The following is an 18,425-nucleotide window of genomic DNA, read 5'->3' as shown; positions in this document are numbered from 1 at the left end:
TTTATTTAAATAGCAGTCCCATCGCTGAGCAGCGAGCCGGGGCCACTACAAGGCCTCACCACCGCCGGCAATATTGGGCTGGGCCCTCGCGGCATTTGGGTGCGTGGCGGCTCTCTCCCAGAGGTTTTTTCCAGCCCCCGCCTCCTGGCCATGACCCTCGACGTCTGGGGGTGGAGGGGGGGGGGGGGGGGAGGGACTGTAATATTCAGTCCTTTGTTCTTCACAGCTGCTGTTGATTGCTTCCACAATACAAACAGAATGATTGCCACCTCACCAAACTCCCAGTATCATGCCAGGACTGCTCCCTGAAATATCAGTACCCCATAAATTCACACAGTGCTGGTTGCAAGACCTGATTGGACATGTACTTTTAATAATTACAGTTAATGTTATCAAATGAACATTTAATGGGCTCAGACCCAATTCCCCTCTCTGCTATATAAATGGGTAAACAGAGAAAAAATAAAATCGGGTACAAGCAGTCCTACTGCTCATGAAATAACACCACTGGCAGTAAATTCTATCTATAATGCCCAGATTATCCTTTGCTCGAATGTACAGCATGAATTCGCTGCCCCACACACTTAGCAAAAGAACTATTAAATTCCTTACGAGGGAAGGACCTTCATTACCACCCATCCCAAAGAGATTTTATGGCTCTGACAACCATATATTTTCACAACCATGGCCTGGAAATAGAGGGGGAAAAAATAGCAGCAACTCACCTCGAAGGAGATCAGAGGTCTGTCGAGATGGATCATGAGTCACAACGAGCTGCCAGTCAAAGTCATCATCTTTACTTTGGACATATTCACATGGACCAGATTCTTTGCCAAAGGTGCATTCTCCTGTTGACAAAGACGACGACTGCTTAGTTTACCTGTGAAATTTTCAGTGATCTACCCAAATCATTGAACTATGCCAGAAAGAAACCAACATAAAAGGGTGATGTAAGGTTATCGACCTGAAACATTAACTTTCTCACTCCACAGATGCTGCCTGACCAGCTCAGTATTTCCAGCATTTTCTGTTTTTATTTCAATAGCAAGGGTTATTTACTTACCAATGTTCCCCCCTTCCTGAAAGCACCAACTCCTTCCTGGAGCAAAGTTCCAAAGGTGCCGACTGCACTCTGGTAACTTTGCTCAGGTAGCCACTATTCATGTGCAAACCTGGATGGAGTGCATTGAGGGGTATTTTTCCACAGGGACCATCACAGCAAAGACTAGTGCTGCGTTCACCCACTGTCCCCATATACGCACGCACACAGTTTTAGCTGACGTTGATGGATAACAATCAATCAGAGGTCAAAACACAAACCAACTTACCCCTTCCTAACTCAAGCCAATAACAGCCACCTGCCCACCCCACGCCCAACAGGTGTCCTGTTTGAAATCAGCTAATCAGCACACAGATCGAGCCTAGGGCCTACCAGTGGAATAAATGAATTGTATATTGCTGGCCCAGCAACAGTCTGGGGTTATTCTCCTTAAAGCAGTGAAGGTTAATGGAAGATTTAATAGAGTTTTTAAAAATTATGAAGAGTTTTGGAAGAGTAAATAAGGAAAAAAAAGTTTTCATGGCAGGAGGGTTGATAACCAGAGGAAATAGATATATGATAACTGGCAAAAGAGCCTCAGGGTAGATGAGGAGACATATTTTTATACAGCGAGTTGTTTTGATTTAGAATGTACAGCCTGAAAGAGTGGTGGAAGCAGACTCAATGGTAACTTTCAAATGGGAATTCAATTATATATTTGAAAAAGAAAAAGAAAGATTGCAGGGTTATGGGAAAAGAGCAAAGAAATAAATAAGTACGATCTGATAGCCATTACAGAGACATGGCTGCAGGATGGCATAGATTGGGATCTGAATATTGAAGGGTACATGGCATTTAGGAAGGACAAGAAGCTAGGAAAAGGTGGAGGGGTAGTTCTGTTAAGTAATGATGGTATTAGCGCAATAGAGAGGGATAACCTAAGTTTAGGAGACCAGCAGTTTGGGTAGAGATGAGAATCATAAAGGCAAGAAGTCACTTATGAGAGTGGTGTACAGGCCACCTAACATTAACCACACTGTAGGATGGGGTATAAAGGAAGAAATAATGGCAGCTTGTCAGAAAGGTACAGCGATAATTAAGGGGAATTTTAACCTACATATAGACTGGAAAAATCAGATGGGCAGAGGTAGCCTAGATGAGGAGTACATAGAATGTTTTCAGGACAATTTCTTGGAACAATACGTTCTGGAGCCAGAGAAGGCTATACTAGACCTGGTATTGTGCAACGAGATAGGATTAATTAATGACCTTATAGTTAAGGTGCCCCAGGTAGCAGCGATAATAATATGTTTGAATTTTACATTCAGTTGGAGAGAAGAGTGGGTCCAAGACTAGTATTTTAAACTTAAATAAGGGCAATTATGAGGGCATGAAAGCAGAGCTAGCTAAAGTGAACTGGGAAATTAGGTTAAGGGATAGGTCAATAGAGGTGCAGTGGCAGACATTTAAGGGGATATTTCAGAATACGCAATAGATACATTTCAACGAGAAAGAAAAATTCCGAGGGGTGGGACCTGCCATCGGTGGTTAACTAAAACAGTTAAAGATATTATCAAACTTAAAGAAAAAGCCTATAATTACACAAAGATGGGAGGCAGGTTGGAAGATTGGACAGAATATAAAAAACAGCAAAGAATGACAAAGATTGATAAGGAAGGTAAAATTAAAGTACAAGAGAAAGCTAGCTAGAAATATAAAGACAGATAGTAAGAGTTTCTGCAGATATTTAAAAAAGAGTTAACAAAGTGAGCGTTGGTCTTATAGAAAGTGAGTCTGGGGAATTAATAATGGATAATTTGGAGATGGCATATGAAATGAACAGATATTTTGCGTCGGTCTTCACAATTGAGGATACAAGTAACATCCCAGTATTAGCTCTAAGTCAGGAAATGGAAGGGAGGGAGGAACCCAAGAAAATTACAATCACCGGGGAAATGGTACTGAACAAATTGTTGGAGCTGCGGGCTGACAGGTCCCCGGGTCCTGATGGTTTTCATCCTTGGGGTGTTAGTGGGATAGTTGATGCGTTAGTTTTAATTTTCCAAAATTCCCTACAGTCAGGGAAGATTCTGTTAGATTGGAAAATAGCGAATGTAACTCCTTTATTCAAAAAGGGAGACAGACAGAAAGCAGAAAACTACAGGCCAGTTAGCTTAACATCTTTATTAGGGGAAATGTTAGAAGCTATTATTAAAGTCATTCTAGCAGGGCATTTAGAAAAATTCAAGGTAATCAGGCAGAGTCAACATGGATTTGTGAAAGGGAAATCATGTTTAACCAATTCATTGGAGTTCTTTGAGGGAGATTCATGTGCTGTGGATAGAGGGGAACTAGTGGACGTATTGTACTTAGAATTCCAAAATGCATTTGATAAGGTGCCACATCAAAGGGGATTGCAGAAAATAAAAGCTCATGGTGTCAGAGGTAACATATTGGCATGGATAGAAGATTGGATAGCTAACAGGAAACAAAAAGTAGGCATAAATGGCTCATTTTCTGGTTGTAAAGATGTAACAAATGGTGTGCCACAGGGATCAGTGCTGGGGCCACAGCTTTTTACAATTTATATAAATGACATAGATGAAGGGACCGAAGGTATGGTTGCTAAATTTGCTTATGACGCAAAGATAGGTAGGAAAGTAACTTGATAAAGAGGACATAAAGGGGCTACAGAGGGATATAGATAGGTTAAGTGAGTGGGCAAAGACCTGGCAAATGGAGTATAATATTGGAAAGTGTGAAATTGTCCACTTTGACGGAAGAAAAAAAGCATATTATCTAAATGGTGAGAGATTGCAGAGCTCTGAGATGTAGAGGGATCTGGGTGTCCTAGTGCACGAATCGCAAAAGGTTAGTATGCAGGTACAGCATGTAATTAGGAAAGCTAATAGAATGTTATCCTTTATCGCAAGGGGAATTTAATACAAAAGTAGGGAGGTTATGCTTCAGCTATACAGGGCATTGGTGAGACCACATCTGGAGTACTGTGTACAGTACTGGTCTCCTTATTTAAGGAAGGATGTAAATCCATTGGAGGTAGTACAGAGAAGGTTTACAAGACTAATACCTGGAATGGGTGGGCTGTCTTACAAGGAAAGATTGGACAGGCTAGGCTTGTATCCGCTGGAATTTAGAAGAGTAAGAGACGACTTGATTGAAACATAAGATCCTGAGGGGTCTTGACAGGGTGGATGCAGAAAGGATGTTTCCTCTTGTGAGAGAATCTAGAACTAGGGGGTCACAGTTTAAAAATAAGGGGTAGCCCATTTAAGTCAAAGACGAGGAGAAGTTTTTTCTCAGAGGGTCGTGAGTCTTTGGAATTCTCTTCCTCAAAAGGCGGTGGAAGCAGAGTCTTTGAATATTTTTAAGGCAGAGGTAGATAGATTCTTGATAAGCATGGGGGTGGAAGGTTATTGGAGGTCGGTGGAAATGTGGAGTAATCAGTTCAGCCATGAACTTATTGAATGTGGGAGCCAGTTCACAGGTGTCTGTTTCTCCGAATGCACAGAATTAAACTCTACAGCAAAGAAACAGGCGATTCAGCCCAACTAGTCTATGTTCCACATGAGCATCCTCCCACCCCGCTTCAGCTAACCCAATCCAAATTATCAATATATAAACATAAACGTCTACTGTGCTCCATTGTCTACACAAGATTTCATCTTGGGTTCGTTTAAGTTCTGGGTTTGACACCAGGAATGTGGCATCATTCTGGAGATCTAGCACCAACAAGTAGGTCTGCTCTCTTTCTGTGTGAGCCACAGTCCACAATGAGCACACTGGAGCTTCCATTTATCATAGAATTATACAGCACAGGTATCCATCATACCTGTGTCAGCTCTTTGAAAGAGCTCTCCTATTAGTCCCAATCATCTGTTCTTCCCCCACAGCCGTGCAATTATATTCCTTTTCAGCAACTTCGGCCAGAATATCACCCCCCTCCTCCGGAAGCGGCCTGAAAGGCGGTGGGAGGGCGGTGGTTGGAGGGCGTGAAATTGTGTAGGATAGCGGGGGTGCCATGCCCATTGCCTAACCAACTCCGTTGGTATCTTACCAGTGACAGGGGAGCTGTCAGGCAGCCATTTAAGGGCCTCCACACCGCCACTGGTATTTTACCAGTGGCAGATGGGCACCTTGCGATCTGAGAAACCCTCCCAGTAATACCTGGTGGGCTCCTTGTAGATTTGGAGGTGGGGTGGTCCTCCTGATCGGGTACCCAGTGACCCCTGGAGAGGCTCCTCAGCAGTACAGACTGCCTGCGCTGGAAACCCCCCCGCCATATGACTCGACCCCAACCCCCCACCCCATGCCAGGGTCTGGCCAATTGGCCCCAGTGAGCCTTGACCCCACTTACCTATTCTGAAGCCAGTGTGCATCGTGGCTCTTCTTGCTCCCGGTGGCGCTGCTGGGACTGAAGAGCTGCTGGCCCTCTGATTAGCCAGCAGCTCTTAGAGGCAGGACATTCTGCCTCAGAGGAGCGGAAGCCACGACTGCAGGCAATTAATTGCCTGAGCCACGCAAAGTAGCAGCATGGCTTCCAAGGCCAGCAGAGGCGAGCTCGCCTCCCTGGACATTCCAGCCAGCGGGTGGGCCATCACCTCATCATGAAATTCCGGCCTTGTATTTATGTAGCAACTTTAACATAGTGAAACAATATCTGACACCAAGAGACATAAGGAGATATAAGGACAGATGTCCAAAAGCTTGGTGAGAGAGGTAGGCTTTAAAGAGCATCTTAAAAGGAGGAGACAGGTAGGAAGTGGAGCAATTTCGGGAGGAATTCCAGAGCTTAGCCTCTAGGCAGCTGAGGGCATGGCCGCCAATAACGGAGTGATTAAAATTAGGGATGTCAGAGGTCATAACTGGAGTACATACAGTGAAGTTAGATCTTACAGACACTCACAAATGATGGATAACTGTATAGCACAGACATTTCATGATAGTCCCTAACATTTTACATCATAAAAAATACAAGATATTCTTTGAAAGAGCGATCTAAAAAGTCTTTCCCCAAAGCCCTGCAAATTGTTCCTTTTCAAGTATATATCCAATGCCCTTTTGAATGTTTCCACCACTCTTTCGGGCAGTGCAATCCAGATGATAACAATTCACTACATTAAAAAAAAAATCTTTATTTTCGCCCAGATTCTTTTGCCAATTATTTCAAATCTGTGCCTTTAACAGCAATTCTCAGAATCCACAATTTCAGGTCCTGGATGTCACTGAAGGGGCAAAGATCTCCTCCTTCATATCATCAGGAGGTTGCGATGATACTGAACAGGTGTGTCATTGAGGGCAAGTTAGCATTTAAAAATCACCATTAAACGTGTGTCATCACCCGAGATTTTTATTTACACGCTTGCCCATTTCAACAGCAATGACTGATCTCAGCATGAACATCGGCTGTTGCCATGGAAATCAAGCCAGTGAAATCAAATGAAGGCAAAAATACAGATTTAATGAATTTGTATAATTATTCTTTGTCCCATTGTTATATTCATGGGATGATAAGCTAACAGCCGAGTGGGAACTGCTGCAGAACAATTTCTAGCTAGATACCAGTTGTATGTACTGCAAGTCTCGGAGGGCCCGATTTTCCTGCCTGCAGCTTTTTGTTCACTCATACAAGGGAGAGTTGCATCACAGAAAGCATATAAACAAAAGCACAGATAAAAGAAGAAACACATAGGGTGATTAATCATTTCAGTCCTTCACGTCTCCAAAGAGCTGGTTATTTCTCGAACTGAAGGGTTTGCCTGCAGTTTCCAACTTGCCAACCCAATGTCAACAGAATACAGCATCCAAAATGGTAGCAGACATACCCCCTTTATCTGTCATAATCTTTTCAGCAGCACCGCTCAAGGAAGATTAAACATTTCAATTTATACTTCGCTATACGGATTGCTGTCTTTTAAACTCGCCAAAAAATAACCTCAAAGTCAATCTCCAAGAAGGTCTTAGAATCTAGAGAAGCAGGGTTGCATCAGGAGAAGGCATCTGCTCTAGTTAAATTTATTTGTGGTCAATTGGGCAAAAGTAGCATTGCTGGGCAATGGAAGATTCTTTTTATTCTACCAAAACAAATGTCAACATTGGCAATCCCAGCTCAAGTGTAGCAGATTCAAAGCAAAGTAAAGCTCCCTTGACACTGCACAATGATCTGTCTCAACTCCAAAAGAGCGTCATCTAATAAGTCAGTGCGAACTGTTGCCCCATAGATCAGCCCCTACGGTCTCTCTTGGGTTGCGAGTTTATATGGAACTATGGGTAGTTTTGTGCATATCCATTGGGAACAGCATTGAGCTTGTTCAGCTTTCTTCTAATTTTCTCACTGTATCTGTGCTCCTCTGAAGGAGGTGACTCCTGCTGGAGTATAGCTCCAACGGGGGACCAGCAGCTCTCCGGTACTTCGTGAAAGTGGCCATTCCTCATGTACAAGTCAAGATGGTAACTACCAGCAGGAATTCTGACCATGGTAAAACGCATTCCGATTCTCACACAACATTTTCCAACAGAGTGCCTGAATCGCAATCAGAAGCAGAATTCCTGGTTCACATTCTCATGAAGGGTCACTCACCTGAAACGTTAACTTTGTTTCTCTCTCCATAGATGCTGCCAGACCTGCTGAGTATTTCCAGCACTTGGTTTCTATTCCTGGTTCACCTGGCTACTTCCTATCCTTGGAACATTAAAACCATCCCAGCCCCAGCAGACACCGACAACTTGTATTTATATAGCGCCTTTAATGTAGTAAAATGTCCCACAGTGTTTCACAGGAGCAACATGAGAAAATTTGACTTAAAATTCATCTGAAGAGACATTAGAACAGGTGACCAAAAGCTTAGTCAAAGAGGTCAGTTTTAAGCAGCATCTTAAAGGAGACGCGGAGAGATGGAGTTGTTTCGAAAGGGAATTACAGAGCTTAGGGCCCAGGCAGCTTAAAGCATGGCCACCAGTGGGGGAACAATGAAAATTGGGATGCAAAGGAGACCATAGTTGGAAGAAGGTGGTGTTCTCGGAGGGTTGTAAAAGGTTATAGAGATAGGGAGCAGTAAGACCAGGGATCTGAACACAACATTGAGAATTTTAACAAATCGTTGAGCTAACAACTAAATCAGCAAAGAGAACCAATCAATCAAACAAGGGTTTCTACATTTCATACCTTTTATATTTCTAATATCTGCCAGTTCGGAAGAAGGGTCACTGACCTGAAACATTAACTCTGCTTCTCTCTCCACCGATGCTGCCAGACCTGCTGAGTATTTCCAGCATTTCTTGTTTGTGTTGAAGGGTTTCTATCTGTTCCTATGCTACTGAGCATCAGACCATAATGCACTCAGCCAGTACAAGCTGAAAAGCATTTTGATCTGAGATGGTTTACTTTATGTCTTAGCCACAGCTCTCAACTTGTTCATCTGCCTTGAATTAAGTTCTTGCATTTCAATGCAATAATTCATTTCAGTCATTCTAGATGGGGCTCAATAAACAGTTACAAGGCCTGATGCTGGGGGAAAGAGGTCAACAATGTTTTGGAAGTCACACCTCAGTTTCTGTTGAGCAAAGCAGAAGATAAAATCCACTGACGAATGAGGGAGTAAAAGAGAGAGATGGCAAAATAGGAAGACTGGGATAAGGAGAGATAGAAACAGAAAAAGAGATATAAACAGACCGATAGCCAAAGGGAGAAAGGCACATGGGAAAGAAAGAGACAAAGAGACAGAAAGAAGCAGAGATACAGAGAAAGGCACAGAATTAGAAACAGAGACACAAGTGGAAGTAACAGACAGACATAGCCATTGTTAGAAAGACAGTGGGTGGGGGGGGCGGAGGGGAGGGGGGAAAATCAGAGAGGAAGAGAGACATGCATGCACAAAGAAAGATACAAAGACAAAAGGATGTCTGGGACAGACCTGAAGATTCAGATAATTTTGACAGTAGGTAACAAATGTTGTTCATAATTAGAAGCAGCAGAAAGATAAACCATAAGATCGAATATAAATATTTGGAAATGTACAATAGTAGAAACATAGAAAATAGGAGGAGTATACCATTCGGCCCTTCGAGCCTGCTCCGCCATTCATTATGATCATCCAACTCAGTAACCTGTTCCCGCTTTCTCCCCATATCCTTTGATCGCCTTAGACCCAAGAGCTATGTCTAACTCCTTCTTGAAAACATATAATGTTTTGACCTCAACTGCTTTCTGTGGTAGTGAATTCCACAGGCTCACCACTCTCTGGGTGAAGAAATTTCTCCTCATCTCAGTCCTGAAAGGTTTACTCTGTATCCTTAGACTATGACTGCTGGTTCTGGACTCGCCCACCATCGGGAACATCCTTCCTGTATCTACCCTGTCAAGTCCTGTTAGAATTTTATAGGTTTCAATGAGATCCCCCCTCACTCTTCTGAACTCCAGCAAATATAATCCTAACTGACTCGATCTCTCCTCATATGTCAGTCCCGCCATCCCAGGAATCAGTCTGGTAAACCTTCACTGCACTCCCTCTACAGCAAGAGCATCCTTCCTCAGATAAGGAGACCAAATCTGCACACAATATTCCAGGTGGGGCCTCACCAAGGCCCTGTATAATTGCAGCAAGACATCCCTGCTCCTGTACTCGAATCCTCTTGCTATGAAGGCCAACATACCATTTGCCTTTTCTACCGCCTGTTGCGCCTGCACGCTTACCTTCTGCGACTGCTGTATGAGAACACACAGGTCTCGTTGCATATTCCTTCTCTCAGTTTATAGCCGTTCAGATAATAATCTGTCTTCTTGTTTTTGCTACCAAAATGGATAACCTCACATTTATCTACATTATACTGCATCTGCCATGCATTTGCCCACTCACTTAACTTGTCCAAGTCACCCTGAAGCCTCGCTGCATCCTCCTCACAACTCACCCTCCCACGCAGTTTAGGGTCATCTGCAAATTTGGATATATTACATTTAGTTCCCTCATTTAAATCATTAATACATATTATGAATAGCTGGGGTCTTAGCACCGATCCCTGCGGTACCCCATTAGTCCCTGCCTGCCATTCAGAAAAAGACCCGTTTATTCCTACTCTGTTTCCTGTCTGCCAACCAATTTTCTATCCATCGCAATACACTACCCCCAATCCCATACGCTTTAATTTTACACGCTAATCTCTTATGTGGGACTTTGTCGAAAGCCTTCTGAAAGTCCAAATAAACCACATCCACTGGCTCCCCCTCATCAACTCTACTAGTTACATCCTCGAAGAATTCTAGTAGATTTGTCAAGCATGATTTCCCTTTCGTAAATCCATGCTGACTCTGTCCGATTCTACCACTGTTCTCTAAATGCTCTGCTATAAAAGCTTTGATAATGGACTCTAGAATTTTCCCCACTACTGAGGTAAGGTTGACTGGTCTATAATTCCGTGTTTTCTCTCTATCTCCCTTTTTAAACAGTGGGGTTACATTAGCTACCCTCCAATCGGTAGGAACTGTTCCAGACAATTATGTGGAGTTATCCTGACTCCAGTTTACCCATTATTGCTTATTGATAACTTCACGCTTTCTTCTCTCCAGTGATTTAACCAATCATTATTTAAAACCACGTCGTTAGTGCAAAAAGTCCCAAGCAACCAAGTGTCACCACTCCAATTACCTGCTACAAACCTGTCTAGCTCAATGTCTCTTGCACTACAACACAAGGTGTATGAGATGCTGCTCAGCCAAAGATTTGCCAACATGCTGCTTTTTTTTCTCATTCTCACTTATCACTGAAAAAAAAGTGCGAATTTTCCATGGATTTCTATTAGGGGTTTAGCCTTATTGCATAATTTTTTCTTATATTCAGATCTCAAAATCACATTTATAATTAGTTAGGATTTTGAAAAGTCCTCACAAAGGCAAATCAGTCTACAAAGGGGAAAAGTGAAGGAAATGAGGTAATTTGGGACTTATTTTGGATTGTCAATTCTGGATGGTCGCATTCAATGCCCCATCTGCTCAAACAGCCTATTTTCCCTATCTCCAATATTTTTATAACGAATAGCTAATAACTAAAAGTGCTCAAAGAATGTTAAAAAGATATAATTTTTTTTAACGCCCTTCTGATTTTTCTCCAGTGTTTGCTCGCAAGATATTAATCTTTAATTCCTGAAGACTCCTGGACAATCTTGGAGGGTTGGCAAGAACACAACAACACAAGAAATAGAAGCAGGGTTAGACCATATGGCCCATCGAGCCCACTCCGTCATTCAAAATGATCATGGCTGATCTTAGGATTCAACTCCACTTTCCTGCCCACTCGCCATACCCCTGGATTCCCTGAGACCAAAAGTCTGTCTATCCCAGGCTTAAATGTATTCAACGATGGAGCATCCACAACCCTCTGGGGTAGAGAATTCCGAAGATTCACAATCTTTTGAGTGAAGGGAGTTCAATCTGTATTAATGACAAAACTGCACACAGTATTCCAGATGTGGTCTCACCAAAACGCTGTACAATTTTAGAAATACTTCCTTATTCCTGTTCTCTAAACCCCTTGCAATAAAGGTCAGCATGCCATTTGTTTCCCTAATTGCTTGTTGTATCTGCACATTAATTTTCTGCATTCCTTATACAAACACACCCAAGTCTCTTTGAACAATCAACACTTACAAGTTGCACAACTTTAAAAAAAAATTCTGCTTTCCTATTCTTACGACCAAAGTGCATAACTTCAGACTTCCCTACATTATACTCCATCTGCCATCTTGCTGCTGACTCACTTAACCTGCTTATATCTCTTTGCAGCCTCTCGGTGTCCTCCTCACAGCTTACCTATCCACCTACCTTTGTATAGCACACTTAGATACATTACTCTCTGTCTCTTCATCTAAGTCATTAATATATATTGTAAATAGCTGAGGCCCCAGCACTGATCCTTGTGGCACCCCTTAAGGGGAGGCGGTGGCATACTGGTATTGCCACTGGACTAGTAACCCAGAGACCCAGGTATTGCTCTGGGGACATGGGTTCGAATCCCACCACAGCAGAAGGTGGAATTTGAATTCAATTAATAAATCTGGAATTTAAAGCTAGTCTAATGATGGCCATGAAGCCATTGTCGATTGTTGTAAAAACCCATCTGGTTCACTAATGTCCTTTAGGGAATGAAATCTGCTGCCCTTACCTGGTCTGGCCTATATGTGACTCCAGATCCACAGCAATGTGGTTGACTCTTACATGCCCTCTGAAATGGCCTAGCAAGCCACTCAGTTCAAGGGTAATTAGGGATGGGCAATAAATGCTGGCCTGGCCTGCGATGCCCACATCCCATGAAAGAATAAAAGAAAAAAATTACTGCCTGCCAACTTATAAATGCCCCTTTTATGCCCACTTGTTGCTTCCTGTCCGTTAACCAATCATCTATCCATGCTAATATAATATCCCCAACTTCATGAGCCCTTATCTTGCTAATTAACCTTTTGTTTGGCACCTTATTGAATGCCTTTTGGAAATCCAGGTATACAACATCTACTGGTTCCCCTTTATCTACATTACTCGTTGCAACCTCAAAAAACTCTAACAAATTTGTCCAACAGGATTTCCCTTCAGTAAAACCATATTGACTTGTTCTAATCATACTGTGCTTTTCTAATGCATTGCTAAGACCTCCTTAATAATAGATTCTAGCATTTTCCCAACAAGTGATGTTAGGCTAACTGGCCTATTGTTCCCGGTTTTCTCTCTCCCTCCTTTCTTGAAAAGCAGTGTAATATTTACCAACTTCCAATCTGATAGGACCATTCCCAAATCTAAGGAATTTTGGAAAATCATAGCTAGTGCATCCACCATCTCTGCAGCCATCTCTTTTAGAACCCTAGGATGTAGGCCATCAGGTCCTGGAGATTTGTCAGATTTTAGTCCCTCAAGTTTCTTCAATACTTTTTCTCTGCTGATATGAATTTCCTTAATTTCCTCAATCTTTTTAGCCCCTAGGTTACCATCTAGCTCTGGTATGGAACTTGTGTCTTCTACTGTGAAGATAGACAAAATATTTGTTCAATGCCTCTGCCATTTCCTCATTCCCCATGATAATTTCTCCTGCATCCACTTCCAAGGGACCAACTTTTACTTTAGCTACTCTCTTCCTTTTGATATACCTATAAAAGCTCTTACAATCTGCTTTTGTGTTACTGGCTAGTTTACTCTCATTCTATTTTCTTTATCAACTTTTTGGAGGCCTTTTGCTGGTTTCTAAAAGACTCCCAAACCTCAGACTTGCTACTCTTTTTTGCAAAATTCTAAGACTTTTCTTTTCATCGAATACTTCCTTAACTTCCTCAGTGAGCCAGGGATGAGTCTTTATGGCTGAGTTGTTGTTTTTCAAAGGAATGTAGGTTTGTTGTATATTTTGAATTGTTTATTTAAAAATTTCCCACTGTTCATTTCCCGCCATCCCTTTTAGTCTGTTTCCCCAATCTACCTTAGCTAGTTCTCCCCTCATGCAGACATAATTGGCTTTGCAAGCCCACTCCTAAAACCCAAAAGAGTCAAATAATTTGCACTCACTGTCTAAGCCTCCATGTGAAGACACTGAAGTGTTGCTGGTGCCCATGGAACTGCATCCAGCATGCCGGCGCAGACACGATGGGCCAAGGGGCCTCTTTCTGTGTCGTAAACTTTCAATGATTCTATGAATTCACGACAAGAAGTGAGGAGGGAAGGAAACTTTTAAAAAAAAGTTTCCTAAACCTTCCAAATTATAATGGAATGCATTACAGGGCTTTTAATCTTTGAGTTTTTATTCAATTCCAGAGCCTCACTACATCAGTTTTCCATTGACGAGTGGCACACATAGGCCCAGGAAACTGGATGGTAACTAGGCCCCCAGTAGCCAAATTAAAGCATCTCAAAACAACAACATGCATTTACATAGAACCTTTAACATTGCAAAAAAAATTCCAAGGTACTTCACAGGAGTATTATCATACACAATTTGACAACCATGCCTCAGAGATATCAGGACTGGTGACCAAAAGCTTAGTCAAGGTAGATTTTAAGAGACAGCTTAAAAGGAGGATAGACAGGAGAAGTTTAGGGAGGGAATTCCATAGTTTAGGTTTAGTAGCTTTGGAGACATAAATACCGGATGTTTACAACTAGACAGTAACATATTGTTTTCCATTCAAGAAGAACAATTGAGAGTTAATAGGTTAACAATTTGCACATTCTGCCTCAACATTTCCACGGGATTGCTTGTGGGAGGACTGCTGTGCAGTTTACACCAGTTCATCCTATACATCTGAATTTACCACAATTGATTTTTAACACTGCCCGGGGATAAGTGCTGACCTGGAGTGACATTACCTTAAGGCTGCAAGCTCCATTCCATTTCATTCGAACAGTGCTGAGGTAGCTAAAGCAACTCACATCAACAGCGCTCTAATCAGCAGAAATGTGGCTAACAAACGTTGAGATCATTTTAAGTATAAAAGTGCCGGTAAAGCAACTTAACCATATTTCCTAAACTCAAAAGAAATCTGTTGACTATTATCACGCAAGAAGTCAACCCTTTGTAAAATTATTTTTCCTTTGCAATGTTTTACTCTCACCACCTTACCACTACCGTACCCCATCACCCCACCTTCCTCCACCACCACCACCTCCCAACTTCACCCCAATCTCTTGAAAGCACTGACCATTGCTAGTCAGTTTCACAACCACTAGCAGCTCTCAACATCTTGGAAAATTAGCAATTAAGCCATTTATGGTGCCAAGTATGGAGATCAGTTAGGATTGAGCCTAGCACCTTTTCATCTCTATGGCACATGCATTGACTTTTATTTATTTAGAGATACAGCACTGAAATAGGCCCTTCGGTCCACCGAGTCTGTGCTGACCATCAACCACCCATTTATACTAATCCTACATTAATCCCATTACCCTCTCACATCCCCATCTTCCCTCAATTCCCCTACCACCTACCTACACTAGGGGCAATTTATAATGGCCAATTTACCTATCAACCGGCAAGTCTTTGGCTGTGGGAGGAAACCGGAGCACCCGGCGAAAACCCACACGGTCACAGGGAGAACTTGCAAACTCTGCACAGGCAGTACCCAGAATCGAACCCAGGTAGCTGGAGCTGTGAGGCTGCGGTGCTAACCACTGCGCCACTGTGCCGACCAAACAAACAATGCTGCCTTCTGGAACAGCCAGAAGAACCATAAAAGTTATTTTCCATCTCATTACTTCAGAGATATCAAATCCAGTCCAATGTCATTGACTACAGAGTTTTAGACTACTCCATTATTCACACACTATCTGCCACAAGTTTCCCAAGACAGAGCTGGTGACCACAAAACATTGTTTTTATTATTCATTTTGTACTTGTCCTCATTCCTATGTCTGGGATATTGCTGCACCAAGTATGCAAAAACAATTTGGGTAACCTCAGTTCTCCTCCCCCTGTGGTGGGTGGGTGGCAGGGGGGGTGGGGGAGATGTCAATTCTCCTTCATTATAGCAGATTAAAGAGGTTCCACTATAGTTCCGTTCAGATTTAACACACAGAATTCTAATGTGACGGAGCTTTCTCTTTCCCCCCGTCCCCACTTCTTTGTCCTACTGGCATACAAAGCAGGATATTGATTTATAACTGGACCATCCACCAGTATAAATGGTGATACTAATCACAGCAGTCTGCTAATATCTTCCAGTTGCTCACTCACATGAACAGAGTGAGTCTATTATATCAATGTAGCTAATAACAGAGAGCCGTGATGACTGAAGGTGCTCATTTACAGTTGCAGTCTAAGGGAAGTCGGATACTGGAAGTGAGGCACACAGAATCTCTGAGAAATTAATAGGATATCATACAAATTCACTTGCATAAAATTCCTTTGTACAGTGCTAGCTTATTTAAAGTCATATCAAGACTGGGGTTAGTTAAAAATCACAGGATTATGAAACTCATCGTTGTACTTTTCAATAGTCCGATTTTGGATTCACAGAGTTAAAATGCTCATAATATTCCACTCAAGACATCTTTAACAGGCTCTGTAGGGATGAAATGATCCATTAATCATTAAATAAGCTGGTGACATCTAACAGAAGTGTGCGGACCTTGATTATATGGTGTGTGCAAAATGGTAAGAATTGAAGGTATCTTCAGTAAGAAAAAAAGGATTTACACCTTTCACATCCTCAGCATGTCCCAAAAGGCATCACAGCTAATTATTTTGATGTAAAGTCACTGTTGTTGTGCAGGCAAACAAAGCAGTCAATTTGCACAGAGTAAAGTCCCACAAACAGGAAATGAGGCAAAATGACTGGTTAATCAGTCTTGCTGGTGGTTGAGGCACAATGTTGGGCAAGACACCAGGAGAACTTCCTGAAATTCCTCACAATGCTGCCAGACCTGCGGAGTATTTCTAGCATTTTCTGTTTTTATTTCAGATATCCAGCACCTGCAGTATTTTGCTTTTGTAGCAGAAATTCCTGCTCTTGTTCAAATAGTGCCATGGGATCTTTGGCATTCACCTGAACAAACTGAAAGGGCCTCAGTTTTGCATCTCATTTGAAATATGGCACCTCTGACAATACAACATTCTTCAGTACTGTACTTTAAGTGTCCAATTGGAGTTGGTCAGAGTTGGGTATCATTGAACCATAGACTGACTCACAGTACATACCCAATGTCTAAAGCCATTATAATTCTGTTTTCCTGCCCACATATTTCTAACCTAAAGATCATTTACAGTAAATTCCGCTCTAGATAAACTCCTGTCTGTCACATATTCACCATAGCATTATATTAAAGTCACACAAGCTTATTTCAATTTTCTCAAGATAGCCCAAGTGACCATTCCTCACGTGTGAGCCGAGGAAGTAAGTATCAGCAAGCTATCCAACCACAGAGAACACAAGAGCCAAGCCTGATCTTATCCTGACATCCACACCCAACACTTTCTAGCACGATCATTGGATGTCAATCAGGATTAGAAATCTGGTCTTAGGTTTCCTTTCTTTGTTCAGAAGCACTGGGACCAACAGTAGTGCCTCCAATGCCACAGAGATCAAACCTACTTCTTTCCTGTTGTAAGGCTCAATACCATCATTGAGGGTGTAGAGAAGGATAGATGGGGAGGGAAAGAGCATTTTGCTTTTCTGTGCAGTCAATTGGGTACTGCGAATTAATTCATTTCATGTCCTAAGATATTATTAAATAGTGAAGTTGGTAGCATTCTCATCCGAGTCAAAAGGTTGTTGGTCCAAGCCCCAGTCCAGCATATGAGTGTATAATCTTACCAAACATTTCCAGTGCAACACTCAGGAAGTGCTTGCATTATCCTTCAGGTGAGATAATAATCTGCAGCCCTGTTTGCCTGCTCAGTTGGAAACTAAAGAGCAGATAATTCACCTGGTGGTCTGGTCAACATTCTTCAGCCAACATCACCACACAAGAAAAAATGAACTGATCATTCACCTCATTGGCTGTTTCTAGTGCCTAATTCTGCATATATTCATTAACAGATTTGCCCATATAACAGTGACTGATGGCAAAATAATTTGAGGCATCCTGAGGACCTAATAAGGCACTAGAGCACTAGACCAATGTAAGTTCTTTCGTTCGCTTCATCATCAAAGAACAGGCCATTGTGTCGAGAATGCCACTGTGACACTTTGAGTTAATCAGCCAAACAAATCATGCAATTGGGAAGTCGAGAGATGCAATTTCACCAATAGTAGCTACACATAGCACTGAAATTATAAAATTAGCCCACATGGAAACTGAGACCAATTAACCAAACAAATAAAACTCTACCTAATAATTTGTTCCCAAAAGTAACATTATTTAAAAAAAAATTAAATTGTACACTTGAGAGCCTTTTGAAACATATATCAAAATTGTAACAAAATACCAAACAATTGGCTTCAACACTGTCATGGAAACATAACACCATCTACTTTAAAGTATTTACCTCAAGTACTTTTCAGGTCAAGTACAATTTCTTTATGACTCTATGAAACAGCACACCCAAATGGTCACAAATTACAATTGATACAAAACTTTATGGTTGAAGCAATTCTCAATTATGTACTTTAATCAATCATGTCAAGAAGCCCGGGTCCCATTGTATCCAAAAATGACCTGGGCCCGTTCCCAAGGAATAACGATGTGATTTCATTTAACGGTATTGTAAACTCACAGCTACCATTCTTTCTTCACATTAAACATATGGGGTGGTGAGGTGGTGGGGTAGAATTTTGCATTTTACTTTTATATGATTTCAGACAGACAACATCACTAACCACAAATCATTGCTTCTTCAACAAGGGCGAGTGATACATGTGAACTGGTTGCACAATCGGACTTGAGGCAGAGGGAGATGTCCTTGTT

At 41.9% G+C, this 18,425-nt stretch overlaps 1 protein-coding gene across 6 annotated transcripts in view; it reads right to left on the bottom strand.

Moving 5' to 3' along the window:
- Nucleotides 1-18,425, bottom strand: part of ptprub (protein tyrosine phosphatase receptor type Ub) — an 833,961-nt gene that overhangs the window by 526,500 nt on the left and 289,036 nt on the right. For 5 of the 6 annotated variants that reach the window (XM_068011591.1, XM_068011594.1, XM_068011592.1 and 2 more), the window contains one exon: nt 726-848. The exons of the other annotated variant lie outside the window; for it this stretch is intronic. In XM_068011591.1, the coding sequence (XP_067867692.1) occupies nt 726-848 (123 nt within the window). The remainder of the gene's footprint in view (nt 1-725; nt 849-18,425) is intronic. 6 annotated transcript variants of the gene reach the window in all.

The sequence above is a fragment of the Heterodontus francisci genome, chromosome 31, assembly GCF_036365525.1.
Source record: "Heterodontus francisci isolate sHetFra1 chromosome 31, sHetFra1.hap1, whole genome shotgun sequence".
Lineage (NCBI taxonomy): Eukaryota > Metazoa > Chordata > Chondrichthyes > Heterodontiformes > Heterodontidae > Heterodontus > Heterodontus francisci.
The sequence above is the reverse complement of the archived record's forward strand: the minus strand, read 5'-3'. Positions and strand labels throughout refer to the sequence as shown.